This window comes from Antedon mediterranea, chromosome 5 (assembly GCF_964355755.1).
Source record: "Antedon mediterranea chromosome 5, ecAntMedi1.1, whole genome shotgun sequence".
NCBI classification, from domain to species: Eukaryota; Metazoa; Echinodermata; class Crinoidea; order Comatulida; family Antedonidae; genus Antedon; species Antedon mediterranea.
The window spans coordinates 18983221-19010380 of record NC_092674.1 but is presented as its reverse complement, the minus strand read 5'-3'; the positions used below and the strand labels follow the sequence as shown (position 1 = coordinate 19010380).

The 27160-nt window shown below is 32.9% G+C and overlaps 2 protein-coding genes across 3 annotated transcripts in view; both read left to right on the top strand.

The window, feature by feature from the left end:
* Positions 1–6069: 6069 nt before the first annotated feature.
* LOC140049493 (uncharacterized) lies at positions 6070–15524 on the top strand. 2 transcript variants are annotated; one of them, XM_072094390.1, is made up of 3 exons: positions 6070–6301; positions 7482–7639; positions 11616–15524. In XM_072094390.1, exons 1-3 carry the CDS (start codon positions 6287–6289, stop codon positions 13207–13209), a joined length of 1767 nt encoding a protein of 588 aa, XP_071950491.1. In that variant the 5' UTR covers positions 6070–6286; the 3' UTR covers positions 13210–15524. The 2 variants fall into 2 exon arrangements, with proteins under 2 accessions (XP_071950491.1, XP_071950490.1); XM_072094389.1 differs by having other exon boundaries at positions 7476–7639.
* Positions 15525–22740: 7216 nt separating this feature from the next.
* Positions 22741–27160, top strand: part of LOC140048886 (von Willebrand factor A domain-containing protein 8-like) — a 96806-nt gene continuing 92386 nt past the window's right edge. The window contains exons 1-2 of the mRNA XM_072093691.1: positions 22741–23119; positions 26705–26782. Coding sequence (XP_071949792.1) covers positions 23005–23119; positions 26705–26782 — 193 coding nt within the window. The 5' untranslated portion in view covers positions 22741–23004. The remainder of the gene's footprint in view (positions 23120–26704; positions 26783–27160) is intronic.

Sequence of the window (27160 nt, the reverse complement as noted above, 5' to 3'; positions counted from 1 at the left end):
TGTTTTGAGATACTGTAAATGAAAATGTACGATCGTAGATTACCCTTTCTAAAGCTTTAGAGAAAATAGAAAGGACAGAGATGGGGCGATAGTTAGAGAAATCAGATTTGCTTCCAGATTTGTAGATAGGGGTAACGCGCACAAACTTCATCCTGTCTGGGAAAACACCCTTTGATAAAGCAAGATTAAAAAATATGGGTAAGTGGAAAAGAAATGAGATCGGCAATATGTTTGATGGGCTTGGTTTGGAAATCATCAATACCGGGTGATTTGTTGTTTTTAAAGGTAGAAATGATTTTATAAACTTCGGCCTCATTGACTGGAGTAAAGAATATTGAGTTAGGGGTAGGGTTGGGTAAAAAGTCTTTAAATGATCTGTTACTATTGGGAATTTTATTAGCAAGTGAAGGGCCGATTTCAGCAAAATATTTGTTAAAGGCATTTGAAATTATATTTGAATCATTGGTCAACTCACCTTGAAAATTGAAAGAAGTATTTGTATGTGTATTATTTGATTTATTGAGCAGGGAATTAATTTATTTCCAAGTTGCCTTAATATCATTTTTGTGTTTGAGAAACGTTTTATGAAAATGATTTTTTTTTGGCAGCTTTAATTGTAGTATTTAATTTATTCCGGAATTGTTTAAAGGCTGTTTCATTTTTTTGGGTGGGACAATGGATACATTTAGAGTACAGTTTATGTTTGTGTTGTGTTTTTTTTTTTCGTTTTTAAGGAGAGGAAAGTGTTTATCATATATTGATTTTAATTTAAGTTCAAAGTGTGAATAAGCCTTATTTGTGTTAATAACATCAATCCACTGTTGGGTGGAAATTTCAAGACGAAAGTTTGCCAGTGAAGTAAGGTTAAATTTTCTAAAAGTTAGTTTTTATTTGGATTAAGATTAGGGAAGGAAGCGTTGAGAAGAGAAATATTGAAGACAGGAAGATGATCGGAAATGTCGCTATAAAGTAGACCACTTGTGTTTTGGTATTCAATCTGATTAGTAAAAATGTTGTCTAATAAAGTGGCAGAAGTTTTACTGATACGGGAAGGTCTATGGATACAAGGAAGGTAATTATTACTGAAAAACGAGTTGATAAAATCACGAGCATTGTTGTCAGTATCGTATTTAAGGATATCGATGTTTAAATCTCCAAGAATGTAGACAATCTTGTTTTCTGTTGATAAAGAGGAAAGTACAGAGTCAAGTTCATTAGTAAATTGTTTAGGGTCAAGGGAGGGAGATTGTCTAATAATATTTTACCTTCTCACATTATTTTATTTATTTATTTATTTTCAATCTTTCTACATAGCAAAAAAACAAACATATAAGTATAACAGGGGAGTAGCGGAAAAGCAAAAGTATAAAACTGTCATCTTGTGATGTGCTTGACCAGCCCCTGTCAACTTGAATGATACAATAAAACCGACATTTAACAAATTTAGAAAAAAACATAGAAAAATAAGGTATAATAAAATGTTAACAAAAGTGTTATAAAAATGCAATTGCTATCTGAATAATCTGATTGTGTAAAAGTTAAAAATTCTGATTGTATAAAAGTTAAAAATTCTGATTGAATAAAAGTTAAAAATTATGAATGTATAAAAGTAAAAAATTCTGATTGTATAAAAGTTAAATTCTGATTGTATAAAAGTTAAAAATTCTGATTGTATAAAAGTTAAAAATTCTGATTGTATAAAAGTTAAAAAGTTAAAAATTCAAAGTAGGTACAATCATGTTAATGAAAATATGAAAAGTTAAAAATCTATAAAATGTTGCTTTAAACTGTGTTTAAACTTAAAAAACGACTCTTCAATAAGATTGTTTCTGATCATTCTGATTATTAACCTTTTTAACAGAGCTTCTGAACGTTATCATTATAATACTAGATTTTCTTTTTAAAATTATGTACGTAATTAAGTATTAAATGTGGTTCTATTTTTTATTATGGTCAATTATATGGAATAAGCTCTCTGATAACTTGAAAAACAAATTCTCTTTAAATAGCTTTAAACATTGCGTAAAGAAATCTTTGGTCTCTGAATACAGTACTTAAGTTTCTGCAATAATTTAACTTACTTACATTGTGTGTATTATGTTGTAATTTATACCTGGTATTTTTATTTTTACTTTTAATTTTGTTTAAGAAGTATGATTTAGATGACTTTAAACTATTCTTTAAGTCGTGTTTCAGTTTAAGGTGACTTAAAGTTATTGTCTTAACTTAAATAGTCTCCTTCCATACAATGCATATAATGTTTTCTTTTTCCATAACTTACGAGTGTGTGGGAAATAAAATGATTACCTTACCTTGATATCAGTTTCATCCAGCTAAGTCAATTTTTCACAGTATATATTCCTTATGGACAGGAATCGATGTGGTTATGTTTTCACGGTGCGCATTAAAAAATTACGCGGTCTACGCACGATTTAACGAAATCACGTTTTTAATCATATCTTCACAAGCATGAATCACAATTAAATAAAATGTGGTAGTCATAAATTTCAGGGCATAAATCTTCATATGGCAATACAATTACGTGCGTAGCGCATGTAACTCATGCGTACGCGCGCTTAAACAATTTTTTCGATGAAATAAGAGTACGTTTCAGGCAATTTTAAGCGTTTAAAAAATTGCCATGAGTGCGCAGATTTTTGCACGCGTACTGCGCGTTAAACGTTAATACGGACTCTTTTTGCCAGATTTATGTTTTCTTGACTTACTTTTCAACTCGAAATTACATTATACGAGCACGTCAAAAGTGACAGGCTACGCACGTGTAAATTAAAACAATATAAATGTTTTTAAACATTTTCATTATTTTTAAAAATATTCAGCAATTTCGGTTGGTTGGTCGATCGGTTGGTAGGTTTGTCGGTCGGTCGGTAAACACTAACTTGAGCACGCGACTGCAGCCATCTATATGGCCTTGTTTTTTAAATTCTGACTGAAATTCGAACATTGTGTTATTATCTTTAAGGTATTTTTCGATTTGAACATGAACTGCTCTTTCAAGAACTTAAAACACTTAAAATGCTGATTGGTCTAAAGTTGGTGACACATTTATTTTTATTTTTAAAAAGCGGGTGGACTGGGGAAATTTTAAAGTCATCAGGAACATTATTGGAGGAAATACTATTGGACCTTTGAGTAGGCCTACATTTTGCACCGTCACGTAAGAATCTGGCAGACATCTAGTCCTGTACTCTTACAAATATTTAAACTTTGGAGTCTTGAATAAAAACTCTTCTGATACAGGTGATAAACTCATTTTCTTTTTATCTAATCTCTTGTTCTCATTGTACCTTTTAAATTTTATTGACACGGTGTCAAATGTCCTAATAGTAGTATTAGGAAGTTTACGTGCCAAGTAAGGATGCAACACTTTTGAAAAATGAATTAAAATGGTTAGAAGTACAATTCTAGACGAACACTTACTTTCATTTTTGTAACCTAATGATTTCAGTTGTTTCCATAATTTGTTTGAGTCTTTCTTATTTTCCTCAATCGTGTTAGTAAAGTATTCGCTCTTGGCACGTTTAGTCCGGTGGCAGGAAGGGGATTGTTGAGGCGTGAAATGTGCAACTGTAAAAATGTATAGGCTAATCCACTAATGTGCAAACATCACGGCGTTAAATGTAAAAAACGATCAGTTTTGACGTTAAATGTGAAAATGAGATTCTACAAATGTGCAAATTGTTTTTTCAACCAAAATCAGGTAGTCAGTAAACAGCTGTACCGTAGTCTTAGCCTATTGTAGGCATACCTTGTATTACTTAGGCCTAAAAGATTATTTAATATGTCTGTTTGCTTCAAGTATAACTCTTATAAACGCATTATTCTATCGCTTTTGCTTTGTCATTTGTATTTTGTAGTGTCTCTACAACTTCAAGTAGGCCTATTCGAGATACATTTGAAGGCATCATTTTACAGGAGTGACATGGCCGTACTCCGAATTGGCTTCGGATTCTTTTAATTCAATAAATTCTCGTGGTAGGCCTACCAATGTCCACAAGTAGCTTACAGCATCGTATTGTGTTGCGTTTGTGAGAGCAATTCTCTTGATACTTATTTGTCCAGGTATAAATTCACTACTCTAAATATCGGCAATGCCAATATGTTTAGGTATTTCATAGCGCTCTCTGTGGTTTGATGTATTATAGCAACCTCTATAGTTTCATAAAACCTCCCGATATTTCATTTTTCCTAGTTGTATTATATAATAATTGTGGTGTTGTTTTTTTTTTGCATAGACACTTGTGCTGCCGTGCTTATATTATTGTTCTCCAGTGTGGTGGGTGTACCGTAAAAAACATATAAATATGCTAGAATCCGTTCAGAGGAGAGCTACCTGCATGATCTTAAAGAAAGGTTATTTAGATCAACATTATATAGATAGAAGAAAGGAGCTATAGGTCTAATGTCAGTAGAGAATAGGCGTGATTTCTTAAACATGACATTCATTGCCAATATAATAATTTCTCCACGATCTGATTTTATGAGTGAATAATGATGTTGATTCTTTTTTAGTTAATAATCGACACCTAGATATACTCACCTTTCATCATGGTAGAGCGCGTACTGATGCTTTTAAATACTCAGGGATAGTACGGTTTCCTAAAATGTTCAAAAATGTTTTCATATTTTTATTAACATGATTGTACCTACTTTGAATTTTTAACTTTTATACAATCAGAATTTTTAACTTTTATACAATCAGAATTTTTAACTTTTATACAATCAGAATTTAACTTTTATACAATCAGAATTTTTAACTTTTATACATTCATAATTTTTAACATTTATACAATCAGAATTTTTAACTTTTATACAATCAGAATTTTTAACTTTTACACAATCAGATTGTTCAGATAGCAATTGCATTTTTATAACACTTTTGTTAACATTTTAGTATACCATATTTTTCTATGTATTTTTCTAAATTTTTCTAAATAACTTGAACGATACAATAAAACCGACATTTAACGGTTAAATGTCGGTTTTATTGTATCGTTCAAGTTGACAGGGGCTGGTCGAGCACATCACAAGATGACAGTTTTATACTTGTGCTTTTCCGCTACTCTCCTGTTATACTTATATGTTTGTTTTTTTGCTATGTAGAAAGATTGAAAATAAAATAAATAAATAAATATAGGCCTACACGTCTAAGTTATATTCTTTATTGTAAATTTATTTTAGTTAAGACCATGGGACTGCTGACTCTTGTAGTTATAGTAATTCTGATATTACTAGCGGTCCCTGACCAATTCATCTGTTTTTATTTTATATTATGGTTTTTTGGTCAAATAAATAAATGAAAATGACATTTTGAAATGAAACCATTCCGTACCAAAATAATTTGAAGGTTTTATAACGTCTGTGAAGCTATGTTACTTTCGTCGTAAGAGGGCGTAAATGTATAAAAGGTCATTGAACTTTAGTTGGAAGAAGAAGAGGTCAAGGTTAACATACATATAACTTTATTAGACGGTGACAGTATTACGTAGAAAATATATTTGTAAGCCCTCTCTGAACTTTAAGCTCTCTCTGAATTTTTACTTTAATATTTTTTTATCGGGGCTTTTTTCTTAGTACGCCAATCATTTAAGATACATTTTCTGTTTCAGAAAATTCATGATTATAATACTAGGTACTGTATATTATTTCGACAACAGGATCGAGAAACCTCGCTCTGCTTACAAAAACAAAATGAACCAGGTACCAACATGTTTTGCAATTTATACACAGTATAATTATTGCTTGCATAGGTCGCAATAATTCAATATCGGCTCCAACACTTTTTTTAAATATATTTATTTGCTGGCGTATTTCTTATAAAGCTCGTTAAAAAACGTTTAGTAAACAAACATCACTATCTACAATATTTTATAATCAGAAAATTGTTCTTTCCCTTTCAACCATATTATTTTATTCAACGACATCCTATAGGAAGATAATATTATTTCAACCAATCAGATTGCAGTATATTTGCTGCATATTAATGTTCGAAAGTCAGCCACTATCCGATATTGAAAGGGATTTATCTCAATAGTGTGCCAACTTGCTCAGTACACATAGTAGCTAAGAGTAGACCTACTCAGTGTTCCATTTCTTTTTTTAAACCGAGTAATGAATTCCGAATATCTAATGTATAGATTAACAAGCGAGATTCTGTAGATTTGCCTTTTTTGGGTGCTGCCTGATTGAGGAATTTCTCTGACGAATTATTCAACTGAACTGGATATCCTGGGATGCTAAAAACCTTCCTCCAGAATCATTGGAAATGATGAGAAGAAAGGTAATTATATTATAATCAGGCTACATGATATAATATTTGTGTGCTAGATGTGTATGCTATTGTATTATTCTCTCCGAAATATAATAGGCTATGATATATTTATTTGTTGTTGCGAGTTTTTCATTATTGTTTGCCTAATGATGTATTTTTATTAAAGAGCCCTGAATAATTTAACCTACTGGGCTTAACTAGATGGTTCCCTCTTCAAAGATGATTGAAATTTAAACAATTAGCCTATAGAATGATCTTACTTAAGGAATATTAACAATTTCTTTCAGTAGTGATTTGATTTTTTATAGAAACTCTGACGGCATTCCCTGTTGAAAAAGAACCATCCAACAGTGCGCCCTATATCTTAATGTTTCACATGTTTAATTGTGCTCATTCATCTATTAGGAGTAGGCCTACTATGCATATCAATTCAATTCGAAATAATTGAATTTAGGTGGCTCAGCTGTTTTTGTCTCAATTACCATTACAGAACTTACCGATGATAATGTACAGACCGTGTAAACCGAGCCACTCATTGTTTACTGTTTTGTTTTTCATGTATTTTCTTTTGGTGACATCCCACTTTTTGCAAAATATAAATGTCTGTATATATACTAATTTCTCCATGATAAGATCTAGGGTTACATAATGGGAACTATTATTGTCATGGTGATTAGTGAGATAGGTGCTGGTACACAGGCCATCCTTAACATCAACTGAATTGAATTAAAAACACAATAAAATTTAAATGTCATGAATAAATGGGTCTAAACGTCATCTATATCTGAATTTGATCTGATACAGATTTGCCAAAACAAAGTAGAATCACAACTGACATATAAATCCATACAGCGTGTAGTTTAAGATAGTTATTTCGTAATTTTGAACTACCAAATTAGGTATTGAATACAGGTTGAATTGATTCATTTAACTGTCCCGTGATATAGGCCTACCTCTTTTGATTTAAAATCTTCCGATGTTCTTTATATTTTATATTTATATGGAGTCCCACTTGATAGTTTGATTTAGTTCGCTTTTGGGAATCCTTCTCTCTTTATTGTTTGTCTTTTTTTTTTATGTGAGACAAAATAAATGAAATGAAATATACGATATATACATACTAAACTATTCGTAGAAAAATGCTAATAGATTTAATTTTTCATTTACATTTCAATATTTCAAGGTACAGTTGCTTCTAATTGGATGTATTTTATTAACATTTACCAGTTTATACATTTACAACTCTTCTTCGTCGTACGTTGTACCACTACCACCTTTCAACCTTTATCGAAGCACAAACGAAGTCTTCCCTGATAGTGACAGACGTATGTTGCCAGCACCTATTATGTAAGTTAAGTGTTGGGTAATGGCAGGAATAACTTGATTCGCCCATCTTGTTAATTATGTCGGAAATATTTATGGTGTAGGCCTATCTCCCAAACATAATTACCACACGGACACAGTATACACCTCTATACTCTAAAACAGTTACTCATCCCAGGACGTCAGGTTAAAGAAGGAGTAATGTGTGTGTAGTGTTGTCATTGTGTGTAAATTGGTTTTGTGGGTATTGTCCTTTGGAGTAGGCCTAGGCCTGCCGTAGTGTTGTCTGAGGGTATTTTCGAGGGACGGAGAATACACCTATAGAGACGGTTATTTTTCCTTCCAGTGCTGCCTAAGAAAATTAATCAAATCAAGACAAATCAAGATAATATAAAAACAAATAGTACAATCATAATGCTGAATTATTTAGTGCCGCGATTTGAAAGAATAAATCAATGCGCTGCTTACACCATTCATCGTTCAATATAAATTTACATCAGAGGTAGTTTTTATTATTTAGCTCGTCTTTTTGTTTCATTGTCGGGCCAAGACTTCGTCTTTTATGTCGGGTCAGGCCTTTTTGTAACCGACGGGCAAGCTTCTTATAAATTGTTGAGTGTACTACTGTTGAATAATTTCAATGAGCATTTGAACATAATGCAGATTCATCATCTGAAATGTTGTAAATGAGATGATTAATTCTGTCATATTTGTCCGGGTCCTCTCTGCCGGACGATCAGGACGACTGGGGATGCAATTTTTTACATTTTCCTAGCGCACGTACAGTACACACTATTTATTTGGTCAGTTATTTGATAATAACAACTCCCTGGTCAGTCCAATTAACATATTTTGTATTAGAAGAATTCTGGTTATAGGCCTACGCGATTCAACTGGCTTAACGCTCAACGTAATTACCATATTATTTCAACGTAATTACCATACCACACCCTGCGGCTGACGTACCACAATCCTTGAATTATAAAAACTATAAACATTACCAAATTATTGCAAGTGACATATTCGTGATTTTATAAAATCCTAAAATTTATTAATATCTAGGTGAATTGCAAATCGTGGGTTCAATTTTGAATTGTTTGAAGTAATTCTGTCTTTTTCACCTCCTATTTAAAAAAAAAAGGAAGTGGTGGGGAGAAATTGTTAACAACAGCCAAAACGACATCAGTACAGAACACAATTAGATGCAATACCGGTAGGCCTACACATGGACGACTGAATGTGAAAATTTGCAATTTTGTAATGTTAGGCTTAGCCTTAAACTATTTTACAGAATACATTTTTTAAATACCATTTTTACGTTTTTACACTTCCAATTCAACCATGTAACCATTGGTGACTTTGCGACTGACACCCATTGCGAACAATAACAGCATATGCTTAAAATTGCACTTTTAACCTTTTAGAAATAGACTCGATCCTCTACCTCATTATAAAATCAGTGTGATACGTTATAACCACGTCTTTTACATTAGCTGGCGTACAATAAATAAGAAATTTGGTATTGCAACGCTGCTATAATTTCAATTAGATCAATTGAGGTCTATAGAATTTCAAATGCCACACAGAATAAATAGTTTCCTGATTTGTACAAAAAAATTCAAATATGAGTGGATGTTACGTACAACTTACAGGCCCAATAATTATTAAAGCATTGGATTAATTCTTATTAAAAATTGATAAGAAACATTTTTAATATTGAACACAATACTATAGTAGTAATAGTTGTAAAACTCCGCGGAAAAACAAACTGTTTAAATGAGTGTTTGTGTATAATTAAGGTAATACCTTAGTGGAAACATAATTGTGTATGAAAATCATGAAAATAACGAGATAGTTAAGACCAAATATGATTGCTACCAACTCATGGTTTGTAAATAAATAATATTTTATTATTCCAATGTCGCTAAAGTAGAAAGAGTACTTTAAAGACAATGACATTATTGAAAAACATCCTGTGTACGGAAAGATGTAAAATATAACACAAACAAGCGGCTATACTGGTTATATAATAATAATTTATTCGGAAAACGCTTTTTGAACAGCGGCACACATAATAATGGTGCATCCTTAAAACATTTAAACATGCAATATAAAAATATAAAAGTATAAAAATAAAGGTAGACTAGATTAGAACAGGAAAAAAAACGGAAATTCGATAAAACCACCCTCTTAAAAACCAAATTAAAAATATAATACAAATTAAATGCAACCCACATACATAACCTTGGACACTAAATTAGCATATCAATGAACAAAGGGATTTACTGTAGGCCTACTTAGAATCTATGTTAAGATATACACATACTAGATACACAAGTGTCTACCAGCAAAAACCCAAATTAGGGACATCAATAAACAGGAAAGCATAGGTAAAAAAACACAAACGTGTGATAAATAAGGGAATATTATCTGAAATAATTTACCGCAATGTTGTGTATCTTGCGTATTTGAATTCAAGGTCGTTTTTATAGTCGTGTTAAGGTACTCGGACATCCGGACGTTGATGGTACCTCGGGGCGTTTGTAAAAAACCTCGAATAGAAAAAAAAAATCGAAAAGTAAAAGTCATTATAACATTTTGTCAGTCGATGTGCAATTAATATATATATATATATATTATCATTAAGAGTTATCAATTAATATATAGGCCTATATATATTATTATTATATTCTCATTCTCACAGATTTCCTCATCTTTATCGTTTCGAATTAATTAATTAAATTTCAGTATATCACCGGGCGGTTTAGAATTAATGTTCATTGCCTAATGTGTTTATATATATAAAAGTATCTCTTCGGAGATCCCGCCTCGTGAATAAAAATACTGAAAGATGAGGGCGTATCAATTTGATCTCTGGTGCGCGTGCGTACAACTGAGGACTAGTGCTGTTCCGCGCGCCGTACCACGCCGAGAATGTTAAAGAGTCGCTATCCAATCGAGTTTGAACAATACCATGAAATGGTTAGGACATCTCTGATCTCTGGTCTAATGGTTAGGACATCTGCATATCAAGCAGGCGGTCCGAGTTCGGGTCTCGGTTGGGGACACTTTTTCTCATTCTCACAGACTTCCTCATCTTTATCGTTTCAAATTAATTAATTAAATTTCAGTAGGCCTATATCACCGGGCGGTTTAGAATTAATGTTCATTGCCTAATGTGTTTATATATAAAAGTACCTCTTCGGAGATCCCGCCTCGTGAATAAAAATACTGAAAGATGAGGGCGTATCAATTTGATCTCTGGTGCGCGTGCGTACAACTGAGGACTACTGCTGTTCCGCTGGTGTAATTTTTTTTTCCAGGACGAACGTGGGCAGAATTCATGAATAATTCATGATTAATTATGACATAATAGGGAACATTATAGAGGGCGCTATATAAGAATGCAGAGAGATTAAATAATTAGTGTAAACAACCTTTGCCAACCGAAATGTTTGGTCTAGTGGTAAAGGCTTTAACCTATTACGCTGAAGCCCTCGGTTCGAGTTCTTTCATGAACATGTTTTTTTTAATAGTTGAGAGAGATTATTTAGAGGGTTAGGTTTAGTATATTTAGGAAGTAGATCAGCTATCTTTCAATTCTTTATAATAGAAAATAAGTAAGGTAATGAATTATTCATGACTTCTGCCCACGTTCGTCCTGGAAAAAAAAACACGCGTTCCGCTGTACCACGCCGAAATGTTATAGAGTCGCTATCCGATCGAGTTTGAACAATACCATGAAAGCCCCAGTGGTCTAATGGTTAGGACATCTGCATATCAAGCAGGCGGTCCGAGTTCGAGTCTATATATTTCAGTATATCACCGGGCGGTTTCGAATTAATGTTCATTGCCTAATGTGTTTATATTATATATATCTTTATCGTTTCAAAAATTAATTAAATAATTTTCAGTGTATCACCGGGCGGTTTGGAATTTATTTATATGCCTGTTGTGTTTATATATATATATTATATTATTATATTATTGTTTCTTTTAGTGGACGAGCTTTGGCAAAGAATTATCGGTCAGAAGTTGGTGGCACCGACGTAATAGAAAGAAGGGAATTAAACACATTTTCACATGAAGGAAACTTGCGACTAAGAGAGAATGGTACCATGAGATTTGCTTCCAACAAAACCAACAACAGTGTAACGGATAGGACTTTTTATAACAAGACCAATCTTGAATCAAAATCAGAACACAGTAACACAGTTGTTTCTAGAAATACCACGCTAGGCGTGTTTGCCCGCTCTAAACTTTGGGCGAATTATGGAACAACTTCGAACTGCTCTCCTTCAAAAACCAATGTTGCATTTATTAAGACGCATAAGACGGGGAGTACAACATTAGGACATCTTATAAATCGGTATGGATACCACAACCGATTATCATTTGTTATGAACAAACACAGTCGGCATAACGGCCATTTAGTTTATTATAATGTTACGAAAGATTCACCAAGGCTAAAATTTCTTCCACCTATTGGTGTAAAGATGAGAGATTATAACAATTATAAATATAATATTATAGCAATACATGTTAGGTACAATCGACATGCTATGGACTCATTTATGAAACCAAACACTAAGTATATTTCAATTATACGAGATCCAGGTAGTCAATTTGAGTCTGCCTTTTCTCATTTCCAATTCGATGATGCATTCCCAATTAATGAAAGACGAAAATTTAACACAACCAAAGATAAGCTAGAACATTTCTTAAAGAAGCCTAATCAATACCGCGACCGTTTGAAGTTAATGTCATGGGAAAATTCAATGGGGCTACGGTGGTACTATGCACGAAATAATCAGGCTTTCGATCTAGGATTGGATCACAAATACCATATGAACACAAATATGGTGCAGAAATTTATAGACCGGTTAGGACGAGAAATTACTGTAGTTTTACTTACAGAATACTTAAACGAGTCTTTACTTGTTCTACGCAAGAAAATGTGCTGGACGTGGAGCGATATATTGTACATTGCTAAAAATAGACGACCACAAGTTGAAACTTTACCGGAACTTCTACGAGAAAAAATACGTTCATGGAACGCTGTAGACACAATGATGTACAATCATTTCAATCGTACCTTGTGGAAACAAGTGAAAGAGTATGGCGAGAATTTTCAAGAGGATTTGTCGATGTTCAAAGAAATGCTGAATCAAGTATTTACTGAATGCGTGTCCACGCAATACCAAAAGTCACAAGGACGTGATTTTCATTGGGTAGAGTATCAACCTAGAGTTGGGTCATCTTATGAGTGCAAACTACTTGTGGAGTCCAAAAAAAAGTTATTCAAGAAAATTTGGACACGACAGGACATGATGTCTATGCTTAATGACAGGAGTAGATACAACAATATTATGGCAAGTCGTCGGACACAACACGGTTATTATAGTGCAAAGAGACGCACATACAAGGTAGGTGGATATCCACCTAAAGAAAATAAATCTATTAATATGGAAAAGGGAAAACGATTTGATGCCAATACTCGATACAGGCAGCCAATTCACCCACAGCATACACGGCGTGCACAAACCTTACAGGCACAACGACAATCTAAAATGGCACAGTTACAAGATCAATAACGTTTGTGCAGAGTTAATGAAAGTGTAATCTAGGATTGCGCTATCTTCTATAGCATTTGCCGCAATTCCTAATTTATGATTCTTGACGCATTTATGCAGTGAAGATTAGCCGCATTACCAATATTCAGGCAGTGACTCACTCGCATACTCACTCACTCGGGGTCAGCTGCGTGTTACCATTAAAGGATTGTTTTGAATAGTGATGTCTAGTATACTGTATATATCAATAATCATTACAAGGTACTGATTGACACATTTTCTATACCCGTAGTAGGCCTACTATGAATAATTTAAGTACCGTGTGTTTATAGAAACTCAAATATATATATAATATCAATGCGTGTTTCCTGGATTATTAATACAGGTACATGGCATTTACAATTAGGTTACATTTTATCAAAGAGCATATTTTGGATTGAAAAAGTTTTATGATCATAAATGTTAACCTCATACAGTACTATGTGCAACAAATAATAGGTGATGGTCCGGCTCCTCCAACTCCAACTTCCCGTAATAAGTAGTTGTTGAACCCCTAACTAAAGCCGTAACCGGGTTTACCAGTAACCGAAGACATCAGACCCTATCAGTACGTACATACTGTTAGGGGAAACAGCTTAACGTCTCATCCAAAGGACAGGCAATTAAATATATATTTGCATATCCATATATGACACAAACACAAGTATCAAACTTTGGACCATTAATGTTGCAAATTGAAAGACCTATCTTGTATGGTTGTGTGATATTGATAATTCCAAAATAATCTCAGGTATCGATATATTTCCAAGTTTCAAATTAAACCAAAGCCTATGCTTTTTTCTACGTATATTTGTTAAGAAAGTGTGCTATTATCCCACGAAAAAGACTTATTACCGTTATTTTCAGTTTTCGATAACAAATTTTGACATTATCTTTTAACACAAAAAATAAACATCTTGAAAGACTACCGTAAAACTTGTTTCCATAAGTTTTAAATAAGTTCCCCTATGGTTTATTTTGAGAAGAAATCTAATTTACATTATAAAGAGATAAATTGTCCTTAAAATCAAACTTTGAACAGGCAACATTTTACGGTAGTTTAGGCCTAAAGTTATTTACTTTTGATTTTAAGAAAATGAACAAAAATACTGATTTCGGTTGTAATATCTAGTTTACCTAATAATAATAATATAATAATAATATAAGGTCAATAGAAAGAAACCTAGAAAATCTTGCAATTTTTTAACTAGTTTATCTTTATATTATGAGAAATAAAATTAGTGTACAGTACCAAATAAGAAACTATTTGGAGATGAAAAAAACACAGTCTATACAATAAACCCATAGTTTAATAATTGTTATCATACGAAGAACTTAGGCTAATCAAAAAGAAAGCTATTTTTACTTTATCTTAATAGAATTAGGTAAGAAGATAGATAAGTACTGTACTTTGATACAAACTAACCAATTACAACATTTCGCGTCTAAAAAACCATTAGTTTGTTGAAGTTATCTATTTTTTTTTGTACCATTGAAGTTGTAAATTGGCCTTTTAATAGGTTGCAGTTATACATTCAATATGGAATTCTTTTAAATAATTTCTAATGTATATATTGGTATATTTTAACATTCATAAGAGTTAATTTACATGTTTGTAAAGTATAATGTTTAATTCCTCCGCAAGGTATGAGCCATAATATGACCAAATATAATAATACACATACAGAAAGAAGGAGGACAGAAAGCCGAGGAACACGTTCTCATTACCTGCACTCATTATTATAGTTACCATGCAATAAAATAGGTGTTATGGCAACATAGCGCCTTGTAAAGTTGTAGTAGTGTTTTTAGATTAATTAATTTGTAATAGCTTGAGAGGCTTATAAGAACAAGATCTAAACAGTATTAAATGAATAGTGACATACGTTGTTTAGGCCAACTTCTGAATCGCAGTGATGATGGTATCAAGTTTCAAGGCAATAGTTTTATGTACGGTTAGTGGACCATGCATTTGTTTAATCAAATAAAATGTTTAAAAAAAATGGTATGATGTTTTTTTACAAGCAAACAAGAAGCTCTGGAAATAATTTAAAAATAATTGAAGATGTCGCTCGATGGTAGGCCTAATGATAATAAATATAAAAACACAAGATATGACATTATTGTTGTTATCAACATTCACTGCATCTATTATTATGATTAAGTAAAAATTCACAGATTCAAAGATAGAACATCTATTGAAAAGATTGAGCAAGTTTTGCCCTTGTACAAAATAACAATATAATTTTCCGACGCATGACAGATATATCTCTTCAGTTGTCAAAACAATTTTTGGATGTCCCGCTTACAAGAGGAAAAAACACTCGAATTGGTACGGTCACGATTGTAACACAATTTTCGTGAATGTTCCAGCACAACCATATGACGACATTTTATTTTATTTTATTTTATTTTATTCAATTTCCAGGTAACATACAAAAATCAAAAGTGGATCAGTTCAAAAGAACTGCACTGTCGAGTGGCTTTCCCAACTAATAGTACGAAAAACGCAATAGACATAAAAACACAGTGATAGTCTAGATGAATTCGATATCAGTAATACATTTTTTCAAATCCCTTCTAAACCCCCCAAAGTTAAACAGGACTTTGTTACGAACTTCATGCGGGATACATTCCCATATTGGAGGGAAATTAACAAACAGGGAGTATTTAAATGCATTAGTTCTAGCATACATGTGTTTAAAGGTGAGGGACTCTGGATACCGAGAATTAATTGTAAGGTATTCAAATATAAATTAAATTATGCAAACACTTAACTACAAAAATTATACTATGAAATTTCATTCTTTGAACCATATCTGGTAAATTTAGTATCTTAAGCCTGTCAGTGAAATCGCCTTCAACACACAATTTAGTAACCCGTCTTAATGACTTGTTAATAGCTATATTATGTTGTTTTTGATGTGGACATACAACGTTCACAATGAAAGCGTCGGATCGTGTGAACTGTTGTTTTATGATTGGTAAAATCGCTTGCGTTGCGACTTTATTTATAATAATAATGAGTTACAAAATAACTAACTCAAATGAAAAACTCAAGGCATCAAATAAAACGAACAAACACTAATATCTAAAACAAATATACACTTACTGAGAGAGAAATTGCAAGTCATGTATGGGATTGTAGTGTACAATGTAGGCTATAGGCCTATTATTAGGTTATATGCATTATCATGCATTATTATTGATTGAAGTCTATTTTTCCTGATATTACTTATGGCCAGGAATCGATGTGGTTATGTTTTCACGTTGCGCAATCGAAAATTACGCGGTCTATTTTAAGCCTTTAAAAAATTGCCATGAGTGCGCAGATTTTTGCCAGCGCACTGCGCGTTAAACGTTAATATGCACTCTTTTTGCCCGATTTCTTTTTTTAATAATATCATCATATTTGATTCACTTTTCAACTCGAAATTGCGTTATACGAGCACGTAAAAAGTGACAAGCTACGCACGTGTAACAAAATGGTAAAAAATATGCTAATTTTTAAAATTAATATAGATCGTCGGATAGCTCGGGAACACCTATTTTGCATTTCATTTTCTTAAAGTGGATGTATCATTATGTATGGTTTATTATGAAATTAAGAGAACAAAAGTCGTCATTAATTGTGCATATTCAATTTGAAAAAAATAATTTCGACAATCAAACGAACTATGACATTTTCTTGGGCCGAAATAACAAACCTAACATTAACTTTATTCTTTAAAATGTTCATATATTAAAGTTAAAAGTATATACTTTGACAATGCGTAATTTGTTTAAATCTTTAAAGATGTCATCATAGTAAAAAATTATAATTCATTGCAGTATGCAATAATCTACTGTATTTGCACCAAAGTGGTTACTGCAGCATAGTAAATACACTTTAAGTCAGTTATGTATGGCTCGGTGGTCTGTGCTCGTATCGATCAGCACTCAAAAGATCGAGTCTCACCTTGCAGGGAAACGAAACGAAATAAGATTGTTTTTATTATCCGTATTATTTGTTCAATTTTATTTCTTAAAAGATTAAAACCATGGTTTTATAATGAAATTTAGATAAAAAGTAACTTGCTTTTATTATGTAACAAATGTGGTTTATGACATTATACATCAGAGGGATTTTTGATCGGATTGTGATACCGGCTATTGTATTTGCGTTAACAAGATCCTATCATATAACAGATACCGGTATAATACAGAATATAAAAGATTCTGACAAAATCAATCAATCAATATATCTTTTAAAAATCAATTATCTATATTTAAATCAATGCATATAACCTATAATTCGTCATAGTGACGAATTAAATCTAGTGTAAATTGCTTTTTAGAATTGAAATATTATCTTGGCGACTAAATTTGCGAGAGTGGCAAGCAGAATTTGAGTAATGAATTACCTAGCTCTGCGGGCCTAGCTCTTAATCTTTCCTCAATGCTTACCATCATCAAATAGTGGAATCTTTATGCATCGGTCACAGTATATAAAACTCAAAATATTTAGACAAAAATGGAAAATAAGCATTAAACGTTGGTCAACCAACGCTGTTGACACGTCTCTTTGCGGATGTTTTGAGTGAACCAATAGAACACCTTTTTCGAAGCAGTCATAGACATGAACGACGCTTAGTCTCAATTTCCGAATACGTTTCTTCTGTGTGGACCTTGTTCAAAACAAAATGATTCAAAAATATTCCCAAACAATAAACCATGGATCGTCGACAAGGTTTTAAAAACATGCTAAATGAGTTTTTAGCAAATTGTACAATCTTTAAAGAAAAGGACAGTAAAAACTATGATGGATGATAACTGTTACTGGTGAGTAGGAGTTGGGTAGTTGGTTAGATGTACCTACTCTGACGTAATTTTGTACTTTATTATTATACCCCACAGTAGTTATGAATGCGCTCCGTGCACAGCATTTATTATCAAATATAAAATATTTAAAATGTGTTGTTTGTACACAGAAAAAGCTCCAATAACAACAAATACTATCCTGTTGATGCAAGCGCGATGGTCTAGGGTTATTAACGCTAGTGCTGGATGCCGTGGGTTACCACCAAAAAGAACTACTTGCGTATAAAGTACAAACTTATGTCGAGTAGGGCAAACATCTGAGCAATTAAAACTATGACTAGTTTAATTAATAATATGAATTATTATGACTAGTGGTTCTCGAAAACATAGTATTTATAATTTCAGCGAAAATTTCAAATTTACGTACCGCAGGACAATAGTAGCCTACATGTCGTTTACAGGAACGATAAATAGACACGGTGATTTAATATGTAGTAAACTAAAATTAGCCCAGCTGGGAATTAATTCCGAAAGAGAAAGTCACAAAATGAGTCAAAATGTTTGAGTCAATAAATTTAAAAAAACCCATGTTTTGTATGTAACATTAGGGTTGAGGGATGAAGAAAGGATGGGTGCAAAGAGGAACAATTTTTAAATATATTCTTTATCCATTCAGTAACGAAATATTAATTTTTTTCATGTTTTACAAATAATATACCACTAAACACAGTGTCAAAATGAGTCCAAATGTTTGAGTCAAATATACACAAATATTGTATTGTGTATTAAACGTATTATTGAATAAACAACTGTCCATGGTCTTATGGTCACAGTTAACACCCACACATTATATTATTACACTACCGGTGTATTGGCCTATCATGACATTATGATTTCGCACTTTTGTTATTAGAAAATTGTAAACGATGGGACCGTGTTGAACCCACAAATGTAAAAACGCCCACAAATGTGAAAACAACCACAAATGTGAAAACGCATCACCCACAAATGTGAAAACAACCACAAATGTGAAAACGCATCACCCACAAATGTGAAAACAACCACAAATGTGAAAACGCATCAACCACAAATGTAATAAACAGCGCCCACAAATGTGAAAACGATCATCGCCCACAAATGTGATAACGCCCACAAATGTAAAAAAAAATGAGAATTTTTCGGCCACAAATGTAAAAAAAAAAATCAGATCAAATTTAATGCTAGACTCAAACAATTTTGATCGAGGTACTACATTATATCATGATTGTATTCTGAGTTGTTTCAATAATTGTTTGTTCACGATACGTCTGTTAGGGTCGTGGTTAACGCGTTGGATTATTATAATTTGCTGCTCATGCGCGCGATATTTGCACGTTAACTCGTTTGTTTAATGAACGTAATAGTTCAAGACAATATTTGTTATTTGCTGCGCGCGTGCACCATACTTCAAGGTCAAGGCCATGTTATATCATTGTTGCTTCTAGTGTGTGGTTTGTTGGCTTACTATTATGTACGTATAGTTCAAGTCGATGTTCGATGTTTTTTTGCGCGTGCACACGATACTAAAAGGTCAAGGTTAAATTGCTACTTGTATGTAGTTATGTGGTTATTAACTCGTTGGCTTACTGTTATGTACGTATAGTTCAAGTCGATGCTCGATTCGATGTTTTTGTGCGCGTACACGATACCACAAGGTCAAGTTCATAATATACTATTGCTACTTGTGGTTGTTAATTCGTTGGCTTATTGTTTGTTATGTTCGTATAGTTCCAAGTCGATGTTCGATTCGATGTTTTTTGTGCGCGTGCACGATACTACAAAGGTCATGACTTGTATACCATTGCTACTTGTGGTGTGTGGTTGTTAACTCGTTGGCTTACTGATATGTACGTATAGTTTCAAGTCGAAGTTCGATGTTTTGCGCGCGTGCACGATACTACAAGGTCAAGGTTATACAGTGTCGGTGGATGATGTATAACGAAAGTTCTGTGAAATTAGACATTTTGTTGGTAGACAATAATGACAATTTTGTAGTTTGTGTTTTTTTTATTATAGTGTGTGCAGTATTAAATTTAAAAGAAGAAGAAGCTGTAAAACCCACAAATTATATAATTTATAATGTATAAGTTCTATATATTAGGTTCTAACAATAACAAAATATCCTTTCAATATTATTGTAATGACATACCCTAGCTAGTATGTGTAGCCTATACTATGTATTGAAGATGCATACGCGCTGCGCTTTCTATTGTCTATAATCTGATGTATGTACACACACAGTAGGGATTCCCCAGCAAGATGTCTAAGGCAAGACATCCCGACATTTCCACCCCTTGATGTTTTATGCTTGAAACAGAAATTGACACCATTATCAATTCAATGCTTTTATGTGTTTAATTAATTTATATCAGAACTACCTTTTAATTACACATAAACATAAAGATTTAAATAAATTATTTAAAAAAATTAAAGATATACTGTATGTGGTGTGTATATATAAATAACAAGGCACATAATAAATTCCAATTTATTTTAATGTATTTAGGTGACTAATTGGGTCGAGCTCTGGTCTTGCTTGGTCTTCCTTTCGTTCACTTTTACCTTTGTTATAAAAAATACATAGACAAACTAAGGTATTTATATCAATTGAGATGTACGTATTTTTTTGGTTTAACATAAAGTAATAATTTTCCAGTTGATAAATAAATCTGTTTACGGCGGCGTTTTTTGTAAGAAATAGTTCTTGTTTAAACCTAAATCTAAACCTAAACTTCTGTAAAATTATGGTGTTTAATAATATAAATTAACATCAATTTTAAAACTGTAGTGATTACCGACGAAACTGTAAACACGAAACTGTGTTGGAAGTTTACAGAAAGGTGAGGATGTGATTGCAAAAAAAATACATATTATTAAACTATATCGGATAGGAGTAAACAGAAATTAAGGTACAGTAGCTACTATTTGTGTGTAAATCCGCCTATTGCTCAATATATTTGTGTTGAAAAAAATATTTAAAAGATATACGGAGTACAAATCTATCATTATCATAAATTAGTATTATTCTGCTTAATTGTTTATTCTTCATCATTTGAAGAAATGGAAAATTTTTAATATTTATTATCTACATAACTTGCAAGTTATATCTATTATTTATAAATATGGGACTAATATTATTACCAATCTCCGTGTCAAATATTGAGATAGTTAAGTTGGAGCAGGTGCGTATTAGCCTTTCAACATCGCGCTTAAAGTTAAATTTTAATGCATTCAATAGGTAATATTATTCTCCGTATATCTTTATAATTATCCGCTAAAAATAGATATACAAATTAAACAATAAGCATCAGATTAAACCACGAATGTAAATAGTAGTATAGTAGGAAGTTTTGTCCATTAGTATAGATTTCATAGTATGTTTTATAGAATACATGTTCGTGACAAGTTTGATACTATCGTATCGTGTATTATGTTTGGTTGGATATTGGTGTTACGGTATTATTCTATGTTACAATTTGTTTATCGCTCTAAAATAAAGAAATATTATTTTATTAGTTGTTCTTGCTCTAGCTCTTGTATTATTATCTTGTGGTTATAGTTTTGTAAAAAAAATTGAACATTAGGAACTACTGCAATAACTGAACGACGAGTATAGCATTGATCTTGTAGTATCGTGTACACCGAGCATCGACTTACATAATACTAATATAGTAAGCCCAACTGCACTTCAAGCAGCAATGATATATGACCTTGTAGTATCGTGCACGCGCACAAAAAACATCGAATCGACCATCGACTTGGAACTATACGTACATAACAATAAGCCAACGAGTTAATAACCACACACTACATACAAGTAGCAATTTAACCTTGACCTTGTTGTATCGTGTGCGCGCGCAAAAAAAATAACGAACATCGAGTTAACAACCACAAGTAGCAATAGATGTGACCTTGACCTTGAGGTATCGTGTACGCGCCCAAAAACATCGAATCGAGCATCGACTTGGAACTATACGTACATAACAGTAAGCCAACGAGTTAATAACCACACACTACATACAAGTAGCAATTTAACCTTGACCTTGTTGTATCGTGTGCGCGCGCAAAAAAAATAACGAACATCGACTTATAACTATACGTACATAATAGTAAGCCAACAACCACACATTAGAAGCAACAATGATATAACATGGCCTTGACCTTGAAGTATGGTGGACGCGTGCAGCAAAAAACAAATATTGTCTTGAACTGTTACGTTCATTAAACAAACGAGTTAACGTGCAAATATCACGCGCACGAGCAGCAAATGATAATAATCCAACGTGTTAACGACGACCCTAACAGACGTATCGTGAACAAACAATTATTGAAACAACTCAATACAATCATGATATAATGTTTGTCTGAATCTAGCATTAAATTTTATCTGATTTTTTTTTACATTTGTGGGCGAAAAAGTCTCTCTTTTTTTTTACATTTGTGGGCGTTATCACATTTGTGGGCGATGATCGTTTTCACATTTGTGGGCGCTGTTTTCACATTTGTGGTTGATGCGTTTTCACATTTGTGGTTGTTTTCACATTTGTGGGTGATGCGTTTTCACATTTGTGGTTGTTTTCACATTTGTGGGTGATGCGTTTTCACATTTTGTGGTTGTTTTCACATTTGTGGGCGTTTTCACATTTGTGGGTTCAACAGACCGTAAACGAGATGATCGCATGCATGTGCATGTATCGCACGTTGAAAACGATAAGATACACACCTCGACTAAATTTCTGACTGCCTCGCTTGCCTCGCTGCCCCGCTCGCTCGACCGAGTGTAAATATTAAACACGAGGGTACATACTGTAATGAGATACACTATCTTTTGGATGATGTGTCTGTTGCTTTTTTTTGCCTAGCCTAGGTAGCAGCCTAGTAGAGTAGTATTCGTTGAAAAGTGCGCTTGGGCCAGGTTGTTAGTGACAAGTAGTTTAAATGTCTGCTATTATAAGAATGAGTGCTGTCGAAAATTCTATTAGGCGCATTAAACACTTACAGTTGGTTTTAACGTCAAACCGATGTTCACCCTCGATAGTTTTATGTCACACAGGTAAGCCATTCATGCAGCCAGCCAGCCAGCCGGCGCGGTGTGTCAGGCCAGGACAACCAAGGGTACAGCTTGATTGGGGTAGCACTACGCCTACGCCTAGCTAGCCTAGGTTCGTAGGCCAACTTTACCTAGGCCTAGGCTTAATTGGAGTAAAGAAAAAAAAAAATAAAAGTATTAATTAGGCCTAATATAGGCTGGATATAAAAAGAGTGTGTCGAAAGCGAAGACCGAACAAAGACCTAGGCCTAGCTCGAAAGCGAAGACCCTACGAAATTGTAGTGTGCACAAAATCCGACCAAAATCATACAAAATCGTGATAACACCTTGAATTTACAGATTCTAAAAAAATATTTCGATTTTAATTGTTATGACTAGCCTATGTTGGTTTTACCAAAGAATATATATCACAAGAATGAGTATTCCGCGCCTCAAAGGGCGGATGTATACAGACTAAATAGACTTGATTTACCATAATAGATATTATACATGTCACATAAAATAGAAGTATGATAATATATTTTGCAATTGTAAAACATTTTATAAAACATATTTAATAACAAACTAGTGTATATTCACTTCTACAGAAAATTATTTACCACCATGTTAAATTAGTTCACAAAAAAGGCTTAACAGCAACACCAAAAATCAACCAAGCGTTACTCAGAGCACGGCCTATTTTTTTGTCATTGCTGCATACTATTGAATTAAATTGAAATTGATATTTATACTGGGTAACCTGTTCAGTCAAAGACTGGTCTCCCAGAGGGCCCAGTTGGTGATCAGTGGCTGTGATGTACTAATAGTTAATACACCGAGGTAACCCCTTACTCGTCTCGAAAGATGTACTAGGTTCTTTAAAGTGCACACAAGCTAGATGTGTACACTGGACCTACGGTTTATAGTCCTTATCCGAGAAGACTCGTTCTACCACCAGAACCATGGAGTGAGCCTCGAACCCCTGCCGATGTTATGGCTACGTAATTACGGTTCCACTGTCTTAACCGCTCGGCCACTTGCTCACTCTATGGCCTGTAAATTAAGTATTGTTTTTATGATATAAATTAATATAAAATACATGTTATTTATAGGATACAATAATAAATTTCATTAACATTTATTTGTTTTACCAGAAACAAGTTAAATATAGAAATATTATTAAACTATCATTCGTGAAACACACCCGGTAGCACCGGTTGATGAAGCAAACTGTTTATTCGGAAGTTTTTACTAAGTTAATTGCATGAATGAACAATTAAATATCAAAAGAGCATTTAACATGATGTTGGCATGTGGTGAATAACATTTTTTATCATGAAAATGCTACTGGTGGTCCTTGCAAATAGCGCGATGTGTTTGTTCGTAAATCCATATCACATAATAACTCCATTGGCGAAAACATGTGAGCTTGTTAATAGATAAATTCATGTCTTTTGATTACATAACGATTAAAATCGAAATATTTTTTTAGAATCTGTAAATTCAAGGTGTTATCATCAATTTTGTGTGATTTTGGTCGGATTTTGTGTACACTACCATTTCGTAGGGTCTTCGCTTTCGAGGTCTTCGTTCTTCGATCTTCGCTTTCGAGGTCTTTGCTTTCAACACACCCGGATATAAAAGTATTTTGATATTCGCAATATTGTATATATTCCGGTTAAATCAACACAATAGATTGGTCAATTGAAAATCGCTCATGCATGCAAGTTTTTTATATACCTCTGATAATTCGGTCGCCGTCGCAATGGGAGGCAACAACGATTTGATGGTGGTTTCTTTTCATGTAAAAAGTTTAGCACCAATTTTTTTTTATGGTTGGCTGGCTGATTTAGTGGTGTGGTACTGCAGCTAGGGGTCTAGTTGTTTTTTTCCATTTTTTTTTTACTTTTTACAACTCACTACAATTGTCTTTTACTCGCCATCATCTTTACCCACCATCGCCTAGAGGGATTTTACCATGGTCAGTTGAGTTCCGGTGCCGAAACCCTAACCACAGCGTTTAATATTAGCTTATAAAGTTTTATAAAAGTGTTTTAACATTGGCCTATAGTGTTTTTTGCAATTTGTGTAGTTTTATTGGGTATGATACGAGTAAGCCAAATATTGGGTACGAGTAAGCCGGTCAGGGCCGGATAGGTTTTTATGATATGAAATTTTGTCTAGTACATTTTATTAACATGCTTTATGGTAACATTTATTCTTTTTAGAAACAAGTTAAAATATTGTTTTTTAATTTTTTTTTCTTACTTTTTATTCGTCAAAAAAAAGTATCACTTATCGCAGAGGGCAGACTTTCCTTAACCTTAACCCTAACACGTTGAAGAGAAACTTCGTGCCCAAAAGTGGCGGGAAGAATAATAACTTGTTTTGGAATTGTCACGATGACAAGTTGTGTTATCTGTGGCAACGCAACATGCACTATGCAAGAATTGATTGAGCGAGAACATTAAAATCTAGGAGAAAATGGGGTACACATGAGTCCAATGCACTCTATTTAATGATAAAAACTAGAAAAAAATCCTATTTTAAACATTTAAGTGGCCATATGACGACGTCACAACATCTGGTAGGTACACATGTTACATGAATTCATATCTACAACTCATCAGCTTCCATAATACTTTTAAAACATTGGGGGTCACCAGCCATCCTGAGGAGCTATAATTTTCTACTAAAATTAGATATAGTTTTTTACAAATTCGCATTAAATTACCTCTTTTTGAGCACACAATTATTAAAGTTTTACATGAATGTGCGTCAGGGTGCATGTAATATCTTTTACTGAATAGAAAGGTGACCCCATCATAAATTATCAATTTATTAAGTTTCAATAAAAAATGACTTTTGGTGTCTGAATTTATGATCAATCACAGAATTTCATAAAATAGCGCTGTGTAACTTGAAAACCTTATTGGAACATCTTCACATAAATGTTTACTTACATTTTAAAGTTTAAAAAAATGACCTAAACAATCACAAGGGATCCACAAATTAAAAAAAAATAATACTAAGAGGTTATCCGCTTGTAATGGATTACCAATATTTTTTACATGGTCACGCCATAGATTTTTCATAAATTTGGTACGCAAAGAGCCTCTAATTAAATATGGTAATTCCATTTTTGTACTGCATTGTTTGCATTTTTGGACTTTGGACAACAAATTTTCCTTTTCATTAAGTCGGTCGTTTTCATCTATTTGTTTGCGTGAATCAAATTTTTTTCCGCAGGGAAAAAATAATCCTACCCTTTCACAAAAGTGCCATTCATTTTCATTGTATGTGTGCTGACTTTTTTGATGCGTAGCAGTAGTGCTAATGAGCTCTGATTGGATACAAATTTGTTTAGTATGGCCTTAACTTTGAATGTATACAGTAGCTCATATTCCCTGTTGTTTGTCCAAAGATCTTATTTTACATTTTTTGATAATGCTATGGTTTTTTGATCAGGTAGTACAATTTATAATGAAATGAATCATATGAATAATGAATAAGTTTATTAAAAAATTAAGAAACCATATAATGGCTGCATTAAAATTTTTGTTACAGATAACTATTACCATTTCTTTCTCATGAAACAATCAATTTCAGATTCAAGAATAACTATTGGAGGAGTGAGCAGGGCAGTAAAGAATCCAAACAGTCCACAGTTAGTTCCAATCAATTATGGTAAGAAACAATTTAATAATTGACACAGTACACTATGTTACGGTCTGTCATTCTGAGCTAAAAGCAACCTGTTTATATTATTTGGTTAGTGAAGATACTAGGCAGAAACACTTATTACATTTTTAAAAATAATTTTTCAATTTTTGGTATGTAGAATAGCACAAAGACACATTAAATTCTCTATAAAAAATAATTCTTAATGAGATATAAAATATATTTGGTTTAATTGTTTATCTGTAAATACGGACAATTCGGTCCACTACCGTATTCCTTTTTAAAAATTAAAGTTGTATATGATAGTTTTGGTTTTAATGCTGATTGTCTTTTGTAAGCCCTCCTTTTGCAATTCAGTTTTCTTACTGCCATGAAATTAAGTTT